Below are 13,293 nucleotides of genomic sequence, written 5' to 3'. Positions count from 1 at the left end.
AGGGCTGGAACGTCCAAAAACGGCTAATGGATGAAACAGACCTGAAGATATGGCTGCAAACTCTCAAAGAACCTGAAAGTGTAGGTAAATAGAAAAATCTATAGTTTCAATCCAATGGGGTAGATCGTTACTGAAAACTGGAAAAAAAAAAAAAAAAACTTACTGATAAAGGTTTGTGTAGCAGCGTTGCTAATCAGGAGGGTCCATCTGCCCAGCGCATTTTAAAACTCTCCAGCGTGACGACGTCTGACTCATCGTCACGCTGCGGACTTTTTTCCCTGATGACTTTGATACGCACAGTGTGTTAGTCCATACTGTTAGTACACACTCTGATGTATGATATTTGCTTATTTATATATACAGATTTATTAATTTTATTTTTGTATTTTCTATTTACCATATCGAATAAATTATCATGATTGTAGAATTTACAGGCAGACTTTAATTAGTCATTGTTTATATCTATTGCTTATATATATTTTTCTATTTTTATAGCTAATATCACAAATATACCTCCTGAAGAAGCTTAGGAAAGCGAAACATGTTGAGAAAGTGGTATTATTTTCTGTATCAATGAATTACCTTTCTGCTTTTTGTATTATCTTTGGTTCATGTCTGTTTTTTAATATTGACAAATAAAACATATATTTTATTATACGCTCATTACCTCATTTATCTCAGCACCGTTAAAATCCCTGGGGCCCATAATTGGCCTCAATGTCCCCTTTTTATTCCATTGACAAGTTTAATAAAGAGTAAAAACCTGCTTTTTATTTTTTTTTTTGGAATGTTTAAAGTATAAGTTCACCTTTTTGAAAAGAAAAAAAAATGAATACACACCTTTTTGCAGGTAAAAAAATATGCATTTATTATTTTACTGGGAGCCTACAAGGCAAGCATTGCACCTGCGGTCAGCATATTGCGGGTGCAATGCAGGTCTCCTTGCATACTGTCAGTGTAAGCTGTCTGCTCCTGCCTCGTATAACCAGGTAGTTACACAATTACAGGAAGAAACCATGAACTATCTAGAGCGGTCAACGACACCCTGGTAGTTCATAGAGAACTACAAGTTGACAGCTGCAAAAGCTGTCGGTACTTGTAGTTCTCCCATTCATAAGACTCTGTGACTAAATGGCACGGCCGGGTGGGCAGAGCCTTGCACAGCCACGATTTAATTTTTTTCTTTTTCATACATCATGGGACACAGGAGTCAGGATAATATTCATTACCTACTGGGTTATACTCCATCATCAGGTGAATGGGTCACAGGAGTGCAATTTGTCTTGTACTCCTGTGACCCGTTTTCAGCAGAGAGTGGGCTAAAGTCCGCTCTCTGCTGAAGTCACAGGAATCGGTCCAGGCACAACGTCATCGCGCCAAAAAGTCTGGACCCACCAGGTGTCTGGACTGACTCCAGTCTCAGCCCCTCAGAGAGCCCGTCCCCGCCCCTCCACAGCTTGGGGCTCCAGTGAGCATGGAGGAGCAGAGTGGAGAGCTACTGATTGACAGTCAGCAGCTCTTTGCTCGGGGAGCTGTTGACTGTCTAGAACCATGCCATTGGCGGCGTTCGGTTCTTAGTGCAGAGGTGCCCCGGGAGACAGATGCAGCATCCACCTAGGTAAGTATGATGGGGGGTTGGGAGACCCAGAAGCCCATAAACCCATACTTCTCTTTTTTAAAGCTCGTTTAAGCCCTTCCTGTGTGGTCCTGTGGACAAAAATGAAGAGAATCTCTCCATCAAGGACAAAACAGCAATAAGAGTAGACATTGTTGTTCCTGTGGTGGCTATTTTACTGATGTGTGCTCCAGTGAGATTCCCCCCACACTTTCTATCTGGTTCTGGGGACAAGAAGGGACACGTGATAACAAGGACATAGACCGCAGTAAAGAAGCTGACAATGGTCATAACCTTTCCCCTATCAATAGCAAATAGAAGTTTGTGTTGGAGTTCTACCTTAACTATCCCTTCTCCCACCTCCATGCCTCATTGATTTCATCACATTTTCAAAATCATTAAACAAAAGAATAAAAAAATATGTAAACCTGGTAGTAAGTAAGCGCAAGTGTCCTTGTGAATAAATTCCATTTAAACCATGAAGGGGAACTCCTACTAAATACACCGTTAAGACACGTAATATTTATGAGCTGTTTCTCCCAGCATATTTTATTTTTTTATTTTTTATTTTTTTGTCCAGCCATTTAAGTTAAAAATCTGAATCAACCCTCTGTATACTGTTATACACCTTTAGACCCCCCCCCCATACACTGCTATACACCCTTACACATTTCTGGCAAACTTTGCATAAAAACAGAGATTTTTTTTTTTTTACATACATTGCAATACATGTTTAAGCTGGCCAACTCCGTCAAAGTAATCCCTCTCTGGCCAGTCCCTACTCTACTCTGCAAAATGCAAATTACTTACTTGCTTATACCATACTTCAGTGGATCTAATGCCAATATGGGGCAAATGGGACACCATACTAAATACTTCAGTGGCTCTAATGCCAATATGGGGCAAATGGGACACCGTTGCAGGAGAGCTACAGGGAGTGCAATAGAATTAAGATATGTCTGTGCTCAAATCCACTTATGTGATTCCCACAGTACTTCTACACTGCACAGGCAGCATAGAGATGCTACTAGTCACTTGTGCAGTTTTGCACTTCATGTGTCACGTTCTTGCTTCACTTTTTAGGAATAGGCAACGTAAGGTACCTGTGCCAAGGCAGGCATGCAATGTAATTTTCAGTGGCAGCAGGAAGATGGTCACTAGGCACATGCTTAACCACTTAAGGCCCGGAAGATTTTCCCCCTTAATTTTTGCCATATGGCACTGCGTCACTTTAACTGATTGCGCGGTCATACTACCCTGTACCCAAACAAAATTGACGTCCTTTTTTTTCCCCACAAGTAGAGCTTTCTTTTGGTAGTACTTTGAACCTCTGCGGTTTTTATTTTTTGCGCTATGAACAGAAAAAGACCGACAATTTTGAAAAAAAAAAACAATATTTTTTACTTTTTGCTATAATATCCAAAAAAAAAAAAAAATGAAAACAAATATTCATCATTTTAGGCCGATATGTATTCTTCTACATATTTTTGTTTTAAAAAATCGCAATAAGTGTATATATTGATTGGTTTGTGCAAAAGTTATAGTGTCTACAAAATGGGGACTAGATTTATGGCATTTTTATTATAATTTTTATTTCTTTACTAGTTATGGCGGCGATCAGCGATTTTTAGTGGGACTGCGACATTGCGGTGGACAGATCAGAAACTTTTGACACTTTTTTTTGGAACCATTGACATTTATTCAGCGATCAGTGCTAAAAAATAAAAAAAAAAAAATGCACTGATTACTGTATAAATGACACTGGCAGGGAAGGGGTTAACACTACTGGTGATCAAGGGGTTAAATGTGTTCCCTGGGAGGTGTTTCTAACTGTGGGGGGGGGACTGACTGGAAGTACAGAGATCGCTGTTCTCAATCACTAGGAACAGACGACCACTCTGTACTCCCGTCAGAACGGGGATCTGTTTGTTTTATATTGACAGATCCCCATTCTGGCTCTCTGTGGAGCGATCACGGGTGGCCGGCAGACATAGCAGCCTCCGGGCCACGCGCATCAGCTCCCCCGCCATGCAGCGGGCACACGCGCCTGCTATAGCTATAAAACGGACCAATGTACAGCTATGGCGATTCTCTGGAACGAGCCGACCTGCCGCAGAATAATGACGGCGTCTGGTCGGCAAGTGGTTTAGCACAAACTGGCTTGCTGGATAATTCTGTGGTGGGCCCTTGCTTTCCTATACAACACAGCTGCCATAGGCTGTAGTTGACAGCTCACTAGGCTGTAATTGCCAAAGCCTCTCCTGCCCTTCTGTGTTTTACGGGCCACCCACCTCCACGACTTTTTAGAGACCTGCCAGATGTCAGACATTTTCAGTCTTCCGACTATCAGCCCAAGCCCACCTGTGGTAGCTGAGGTCATTATGTGAACAAGCCCACCAACCTACCCTCCTCTCCTTTCTCTTAGTGGAATGCCAGCTGCAGTAGGTAGGAATGTAAACTCCCTGCATTCCTGATGGTGCCGGAATTGGGACTGATCTGAGATCGTGGTGCCCCTATTCACTAACACACTACTTGTAAAATTGACCCTTAAAGTTGAAAATCTTTTCAGCCTTACTAATACCCAGTTCTTAATAGAGCTGCACGATTCTGGCTAAAATGAGAATCACGATTTTTTTGCTTAGAAGATAGATCACGATTCTTTCACGATTCTCGCGGCGTAACATCATCTTTCACATTAAAACAAAAAAATTGGGCTAACTTTACTCCTTTTCGTTTTTTTTTTTTGTTTTTTTTTTTGTTTTTTTTATTCATTGAAGTGTATTTTTTCCCAAAAAAATGTATTTGAAAGAACGCTGGGCAAATACAGTGTGACATAAAATATTGCAGCAATTGACATTTTATTCCCTAGGGTCTCTGCTAAAATTATATATAATGTTTGGGGGTTCCAAGTAATTTTCTAGCAAAAAATATTGATTTTAACTTAAAGTGGTTGTATACTTATTTTTGAAACTTTTACCTACAGGTAAGCCTATAATAAGGCTTACCTGTAGGTAAAAAAAATATCTCCTAAACCTGTATGGTTTAGGAGATATTCCCCTCGCAATGAGCCGCTGACTGCAGCGTCGCATGCGCACAGGGGATTCTCGGCTGAAAGCCTGGCAAACTCCGGACCTTGCCGGAAAGAAGTCTCCCGCGCGGGAGTGACGACATCGCGGCTCCGGCCACTCACAGCGCCAGAGCCGCGATACCCGGAAGACACGCCGAGGGGAAATGTCAGCTCCTTCGGCGTGGACCGGGTGAGATGCCGGCGCCTCGTTCTAAGGTAAGTTTCTCATAATGAGCTAGTATGCGGTGCATACTAGCTCATTATGCCTTTTCCCTTACAGGTGTAGGGAAAAAAAAAATTCAGCGGGTTTACTACCGCTTTAAGAAACGAGTGTCAGAAAAAGATTTAGACTTTAAGTGGTTAAACTTCCTGCATTTACACGTTGTTTAAAAACTTGGCAGACTGCCTAAACTTTTTTTTTCACACAGAAGTTTATCCCTTTGATCTAAGAAGGAAGAGTTTAATTACAATGTTTCATGTTAAAAATTTGGCAGACTGCCTGGATATTTTCTTTTGACAGCTGAGTGAGCAGATAAGTCTCTCCACTTGTTATATGAAAGAATCGGCAAACAACAATAGAGATCGTCAGAGGGGTTGAATCGAGCGCATGATTTTTTAACGATTAATTGTGCAGCTCTAGTTCTTAATAGTGATTACTTTTTTCTCTATTCTCTGCTGGCAGAACATACTTTGTGGAGTTTCAATTTCCAGTCTCCTCCAAAAACAAAGCGGGAGAGGTGTCTGTGGCCGCTGAGATTACCCGACTGGTGTCCAGCAAGACTGTAAATGGAGGTGAGTGCTCACTAGCGGAGATCAGTTCTCTGCATTAGAATGTTTTCTTCTTCATCTCAGTTGATTGTTTTAAGTGAGCCTGTCCGGGTCCCCACAGCATTTATGAAAAAAAATTTGAGCTCTGCTCTCCTGGCCTTTTAAAAAACAGAATGTTGGAAGTTGATTGGACGCTTCTATTGGTGTCTAGATGGCGGGAAGGGACAGAGCTCACACAGCGGGAAGTTTAGACCTATGTTCATTGACCCAGCTGGGCTAAGAGAATCTTCCTGAGTGCACAGGAAAGATATTTTGGAGCTATTTATATTTAAATCGTGCTGAGAAACATTAAGTGATCGCTTCTCAACCTAGAACCCCTCTTGATCTTAGAGGAATACAGTAGAAACGTTATTCAGATTTGGTTGATGCAGCTTCTACTATTTATAACAGATCTTCCATATCGGTCCCGATAGGTTTCCCATGATGGAGGAATCCCTTGGGGACATGGCCCCTTCCTATGTTTTGGCATGACAAGGGAAACCCCATTAAATAATCACATGAAAGGCAGAACAGAATGACCTTCTCTGTCCAATGGCTGACTCCCTTTTTTCCTGAATGGGAAGATTATGTTTGTTTTAGATTCCCCATATCATACATGGATACTTAGAGCTTCATGAGCACACACAGGTTTATTTCACTTCTCATTAAAAGATAAGTTCACTTTAAATAAATAAATAAATAAATGCACCTTTTTTTTTTTTTTTTTTTGCAGGTAAAAAAAAATGTGCATTTATTTTTTTGTTGCATTCGCCTGTAAAGCATTGCATCATGCGATCAGCAGATTGCTGGTGCCATGCAGGTCTCTTGCAGATCTGTCAGTGAATCAGCTTGCTCGTACCTCATACGAGGAAGTCGATACATTCTGACAGGAAGGCTCAATGAACTACCACAGTGCTCACAGCGCCCTGGTAGTTCTTTGAAAACTACAAGCTGACAGCCACAAAGGTTGTCGGGACTTGTAGTTTTCCATTCACGGGACAGTGGGAATAGGTGACACGAATGGGCGCTTGGCCACGTTTTGTTTTAAAATTTTGACAGCTAACGGGGAGGGAGAAGATCCCCACTAGCTGTCAGATTGGGGAGTAGGGCCGGGGGCCAGTCCGTTCGTAACATTTTACACCCTGAATATGGGTGTAACATGATACAAAAGGTGAGCTTATCCTTTTAAGTCCAGCCTTTCATGTGGACTATTACAAATAAGTTTTCAATATTCATAAATATAGTTAAGATTTTATGTATATAGGTCAAGTATGCAACAGGAGCAGGATTGCTGTAAGACCCCTTTCACACTGGGGCCGCAGCCGTATTAGCGCTAAAGCGCCGCTCGTTTTAGCGGCACTTTAGCGCTGTATAAGCGGCACTTCTCGGCCGCTAGTGTGGTGCTTTTTACCCCAAAGAAAGGGGATAAAAGCGTCCGTGTTGCGGTGCTTCCGAATTGCTTTTCAATTGGCAGGGCATTTTGGGGGCGCTGTATACAGCGTTCCCAAATTGCCCCAAAGATGTTGCTTGCAGGACTTTTCCTAACGTTCCACAAGCGCACCGCTTCAGTGTGAAAAGACCGCCTCAGTGTGAAAAGACCGCCTCAGTGTGAAAAGACCGCCTCAGTGTGAAAAGACCGCCTCGGTGTGAAAAGAACGCCTCGGTGTGAAAGGGGTCTTGCATAGCCACATCCAGAAGAAGGAAAAAGCCCTTATAAAGCATAACCCAATTTGCTACAATGAGGGATAAATTCCTTCCTGACCCCTGGTGGCGATTGGATAACTCCCTAAAACGTCACCCTAACATTTTTTTAGCTCCTATCTGTGGATGGTGTTCATGTTGAAAATCCAGATTCAGAGGAATGTAAAATTATAAAGGTTTCCATTGAGGGACACAGGGATAAAGTAAATCCTAGACTTGTGGGTTATATGCAAGTGCCTACAAGAGATAGACATTGGCAAATAAAAAAAATGAGTCCATGTTTAATTTCCCTTCAAATGGTTGGCCCACACAAGCTATTTATTGCACTAGGTGTGCTTGTTGGGCACACTGTTTTAACTGTGTGTGGCCTTTGCTACATACAGTAAACAACACTGTGTTCCGGCAGTGGGATGGGAACTTCCCGTTCAACTCCCAGGATAAAATAGTGATCGTGACATCATCGATCTATCTCTCCGCCTTAGAGAAATTCTTAAATCTTCGGGTTATACTGCCACCCAAGGCTCAACAAACCCCAGGCGCCAGGTCGCCGTGGCGAGTGGAAAATGCCGCCTGACGCCTGGGCTGTTGTCAGCCCCAGTGGCTGGGGGGGGGGGTGCACACAGCCTGCCGGCAGGTGTCTCGAGCATTTTCTGATGCTTGGAGTTTAAAGCCCTACCTTTTGGTCGTGGCCTGTTACCTACTACCAGCTGCCCAGGTTTTGTGAGACGCAGGGTGGGCAGTCCCGCTGTGCCGATTTGCCCTCAGCACATTCCTCAGGAATGTGTCCTGGACCTCTTGCAGCATGCCCCCTGATAGTAGCAATGTTTGTAGCCTGGAATTGTGCAGTCCCCCTCAGGTGTACTTTGAAGTCTATATTTTTTTTCGCAGTAAGGTGCAGTTGGGTTCTGAGACATTTTTCTTCACAGTCAAGCAGGATTTAAAGTATAAGTGGGTGGTATGAGTATGAGTGGAGCTGACAGGAGGGGAGGGTGGAGCCCCTTGCATGAAGCGTTCCCTGTGTGTGTCTCTCTCCTCCCTTCCGCTGGTTTTGGTTCTACATCAGGCTGTCCAGGGAACCTGCAGCAGAAACCAGCGGCTCTGAACGGGCACGGCAATGGCACCAAGCCAGACATCACCTCGCAGGGGATCCCCCTAGACGGCCTCCGACTGTGACTCCGAGTCAGGTCAGAGCAGCCTGACAGCCGCCACTCCCCGGACAGCCGGTGTGACCACCTATCACTGTCCATCAATGCTACCTCATCAGTGGCCCGTCAGTGCAGCCTCATCACCGCAAATTAATGAGGAAAAAAAAAAATTACTTCCAAAATTTTATAAAAGATTTTTTTTTTTTCAAAATTTTCGGTCTTTTTTTCATATATTTACCAAAAAATAAAAACCCCAGCGGTGATTAAATACCACCAGAAGAATGCTTAATCTGTCTCAAGAAAAAGCTAAAGATGTCATATGGGTACAGCGTCGCATGAATGGGCAATTATCATTGTGACAGCTCTGAAAGCTAAAAATTGGCCTGGGCAGGAAGGGGGTGCAAGTGTCTAGTAGGCAAAAGGTTAAAAAAAAAAACTGGCTTCTAACTTTTTTAGCTGGCTCCTAGATTCAAAGCAAATTCATCAAACCCTGCTGCCACCTACAGGAGGATTGGACACTGGCATACAAAAAAAACTGTAGGCCAGCCCAGGGTATAGCCCCTCCGTCTACCTGCATGCTTCAGGTTTTTTGCTAGTGTCCTAGGAGAATTGACATCTTTTTATTCCCTGTTTTCTGCCAACTTTGCTGTGAAAGAGGTTAACACTATGGGGTTTGAACAAATTAATGGGGTGGGCAAATTTATGGCAAATGAAGTTTAATGTAGAAAAATGTAAAATAATGCATTTGGGTGGCAAAAATATGAATGCAATCTATACACTGGGGGAGATTCCCTTAATTAGCAGGAATTTCCTCTAACTTCCTGTTTGGCTATGGGACAGGAAATTAAGGGAAATCTCCACAATGGGACACAGATGGCAAAGAATAAACTAACATAGGTTATGACTCTCCCTTAAGCTATTCAACGTGGGGGGGGGGGGAGTTTTGCCTGTAGTTCTACTTTAAAAGAGAAGTATGTTGTTTTTGTTTGTTTTTGTTTTTTTTGTTTTTTTTTTCCACCTATTCGTACTTACCTTGGTTGATGCTGCATCTGTCCCCCGCTGCCTCTTCACTGAGAACTGTGCCACCGAACACCGCCGATGGCTCGGTTCTCTCACCTCCCCGAGCGGTGAGCTGCTGCCTGTCAGTCAGCATCTCTCCTGCTCTGCTCCTCCACTCTCATTGGAGCGCTGAGCTGTGGAGGGGCGGGGAGCGGCTCACTTAGAGGCTGAGATGGCCATCAGTCCAGGCACCTGACGGATCCAGATATCCTAAGGCCTCATGCACATGAGACGCTGTTAAACGCGTGTTCAGAGGCAGTTGGACACTTTTTTCAACTGCCCCTGAACTCATTCAATGTTATCCTATGTGTCCATGTACACAGTCTCGTTTTTTGGCGTTTTTAGGCAGTTGCTTTTAACCTCGTTTTTCCAGAAGCAAAAAAATGGGTTCAGACGCAAAAGTTTTCCACGTTTCAGATGCCAAACGTGGCTAAACGCGGTACCTCGTTTAGCCGCATAAGTGTTTTTAAGGAATCGTATTTTTGGGACCAGAAAACACAGAAATATGATGGTAAACTGCAGCAGAGAATGACATTTTGTGACAACATATCCACATTTGGGGTTCCCAGCACCAAGTGGCCCCGAGATACGGGGCCCCAAAGTCGGGTCGCAAAATGTCAAGCATTTTTCTGCAGCAGAGAATGACATTTTGTGACCCGACTTTTGAGCCCCATATCTCGGGGCCACTTGGTGCTAGGACCCCCAAATTTGGATATGGTGTAGTGCACAGTGTTCCACTGTGTTAGCACACCAAATTTGGGGTTCCTAGCACCAAGTGGCCCGGAGATACAGGGTCACAAAATGTCATTCTCTGCTCTCCAGACGCTTCTAGATGCAAACGCGGTAAAGCGCGGCTAAACGCAGCATGCAAACGCAGCAAAGCGGCGTTTCTAAACGCCAGTTTCAGCTTTTAAAAACATGTTCAGCGTCTCGTGTGCATGAAGCCTAAGTCAGGATGATGCACTGCCTAGAATGATTGCAGTGACGCCAGCGGACTTCAGACCGTTCTCCGCTGAAAACGGGTCACAGGAGTGCAAAACGAATTGCACTTCTGTGACCCATAGGAGAAACCCAGCCTAAAAAAGCTCAGGCTGGACTTCTCCTTTTAAGTGCACAATTCATAGGGCTTTTGAAAGAAAAACATCTCTTCGGTTCAACTCTGCAAATTGTCATAAAGAATGTTAGTGAAGGCAAGAAAACTCACATTTTGCATCAAAAGAAGCCTAAGGAGCAGACCAAAAAGGTACAGGGACGCACTGGAAACCCAGCAATAGCACAATGGAAGGTTTCCAGGCTGTCCGCTCACCAATTATCAACAGTACAAACAAATGGCAACCGCCCCAGCCTATAACTGGCCTTTACAGCAAGGAGCACATGGAAAGGGTGACGCATGTCAAAAAAACAACAAACTAAAATTCCCAGCTCACTTGCCAGTTTGCAACAAACCGAGTTGACCCCATGAAAACCAAGGGGTCTCAAAATTTATAGAGTTAGGACTGCAGTACACCGGGGTCCCGTGACGTGGCCGCTGCAGCTTACGCATCTATTTGCAAATGTGTACAAACTAAACCCCTGGTTTAATGCAAACTGTTAGGACAATTTGGTTTGTTACAGGCTGGCTGGTGAGCTGGGAATTTTTGTTTGTTGTTTTTGACATGCATCGCCCTTCCATGTGCTCCTTGCTGCAAAGACCATTTATAGGTTGGGGTGGTTGCCATTTGTTATATTGTAAAAAAAAAAAAAATGTTTTTCGGTCTTGCACTAGGATAAGATGGTATTGAGGATGTTTTTTTTTTTTTCTTATGGTAGTCTCTGCTTTCCACCTTGACAAAAACATTGTTCTTCCATCCCTTTGAGCTGCAATGCCTATTGTTTACATTGGGTCTGTTGGCATAATATTTTCTTGGAGTCCAGTGAGGATCACAGGTCCTACCCTTCTGTGTTTATGATCATGCTCGTGGTACAGCTCTGCTAGAAAACTGAGGCCTGCTGGTAGCAGGAGGGGTTATGTCCTGGGCTGGCCTGGCCTGCAGGTTTTATTAACAAATTGATATTTTTTGCATTAAGTGCCTTTCATTTCCATAATTTATCTAAAAATAAATAAATAAAACATAGGAAAGACAACAGATACACATCATTACAATGTATATGAGAACTATATATAATATTTCTAATCTACTCTCTTATAGAAGTGATGTTTTTCATATACAGGGTTCTTTATTTGCTAAATGTTGTGCTGTTCCATGTGAAATTTTATTTTTATGTTTTCAGGTCTGAGTATTCTACCACATTGGCATTTACTGACTCGATTTAATAATGGACAATTTTTTAATCTTTTTTTACCTTTTGCAGTCGTGAAGTTTCAGCAGCGATTTGTGTTCCCCGTCTTGTTCAGCGGTTATATGATCAAACATTGGTGGAGCACCGACCTAACTTTTAAAGTCTTCCTGAGGAAAGGAACCCAGCAAAAGGTACAAGTCCACCTTAAAGGAAAGAGCTCCGCATTGGCTAAAAAAATGAAATGTATATAATCACTGCTAGTATCAGTAGGTACTTTATGGGCCAGTTCATACCACATGCAGTCAGTGCGGTTTTTTTTTTTTGTTTTTTTCTGCAGCAAAAACGCATGGAAAGTAGGTTATATGGTTTTCAGTGGCATAGTTCATACCAGTGCTTGCAGTTCCAGTATATTCCAGGGCCAGAAAAAAAAAAGTAGCACATGCTGCATTTTTCCTGCACTGGACTGTATACTGGAACGCTGTAAAACTGGAACACACATGTCCTTTAAGAAAAAAGAGGGGGGAAAAAACGCACTGAAACGCGTCAAAAACGTGCATGCAGAAAAGCATCTGAAACGCAACCAGACTGCATTTTATCGTGTGAGCTGACCCTAAATTACCTTTCCACTTTGATCTGTAGACACTGCGATTTTCTTATTTATTTTTATTTTTTTCTAAAACTGCCAAAAAAAAATAAAAAGAGAAGTTGTGGAAACTATAGGCAACAATTGCTATGTGTTCAATTAAAATATATATAAGACTTGAACCTTCATTATACTAATGTGTTGATACTTGGTACCTACTGGGGTTACCTTTTTACTTTCCCTTCTTTCCCCAGCACATGTTTTTGGGGATGTTTAGTAGATGACATAATATTGCAGATTTGGCGGGTCGTGTCCCCAAATAACCTGCTTCTGGCCCAGGGGCATTGCCTTTTTGGCACCTTGCTTCTCAAAGGTTCATGAGGCGCATTATTACAGCTTCCTGTCAGGAGCGTAGTAAAAAATTCAACTAAAACTACTCCTAGTCTTATTGCTGCGAGATAAACCATAGCAAGAGCCTGGGAAAAAAAGAAGTGTTCCCTTTCATGAACTGAAAATGAGTTGAAGGATTTGTGTTTACTGAAAACTTACCAATATTGCTCAGGCTACGCCGTCTCTAAAATTAAAGTTCTAATAAAAGATCTACCTACAAAGAAAAAAAAAAAAGTAAATGCTCACCTCTAGTACTGCCTAATGCCACCCTAATGCAGAGATATTGTCCCATGAAATCTCTTCAGCGACGGACATTTCCGGGAATAACAGTCTCCCGGTCCAACTCTTCGCTCAGTTCCTCCTGCCTATGTCACTGTTGTGTCCTGTATAGAGCTCCAGTTAGGAAATGTTCAACACTGATCATAATGGAAAGTGCCTTACATGTTGAAGATCCTTCCCATTAGGGATGAAGGCAATCTCAGGTAAAGATATTGAAGTTCATCGGAAAGCTGGCAGCTGCTTTAAACGAGCTTCAGCACTATATGTGTACCTGGTAGTAGAGCTGCACAATTAATCGTTAAAAAAACGTGATCTCGATTCAACCCCCCCTGACCATCTCTATTGCAGAGTTTGCCGATTCTTTCAT

General features: G+C 42.8%; 1 protein-coding gene across 2 annotated transcripts in view; it reads left to right on the top strand.

Moving 5' to 3' along the window:
* C2CD3 (C2 domain containing 3 centriole elongation regulator) overlaps positions 1 to 13,293 on the top strand; it is a 191,761-nt gene that overhangs the window by 48,584 nt on the left and 129,884 nt on the right. For both annotated transcript variants that reach the window (XM_073612799.1, XM_073612798.1), the window contains exons 11-12: positions 5,365 to 5,474; positions 11,747 to 11,865. In XM_073612799.1, the coding sequence (XP_073468900.1) occupies positions 5,365 to 5,474; positions 11,747 to 11,865 (229 nt within the window). The remainder of the gene's footprint in view (positions 1 to 5,364; positions 5,475 to 11,746; positions 11,866 to 13,293) is intronic.

This window comes from Aquarana catesbeiana, linkage group LG02 (genome assembly GCF_042186555.1).
Source record: "Aquarana catesbeiana isolate 2022-GZ linkage group LG02, ASM4218655v1, whole genome shotgun sequence".
NCBI lineage: Eukaryota > Metazoa > Chordata > Amphibia > Anura > Ranidae > Aquarana > Aquarana catesbeiana.
The sequence above is the reverse complement of the archived record's forward strand: the minus strand, read 5'-3'. Positions and strand labels throughout refer to the sequence as shown.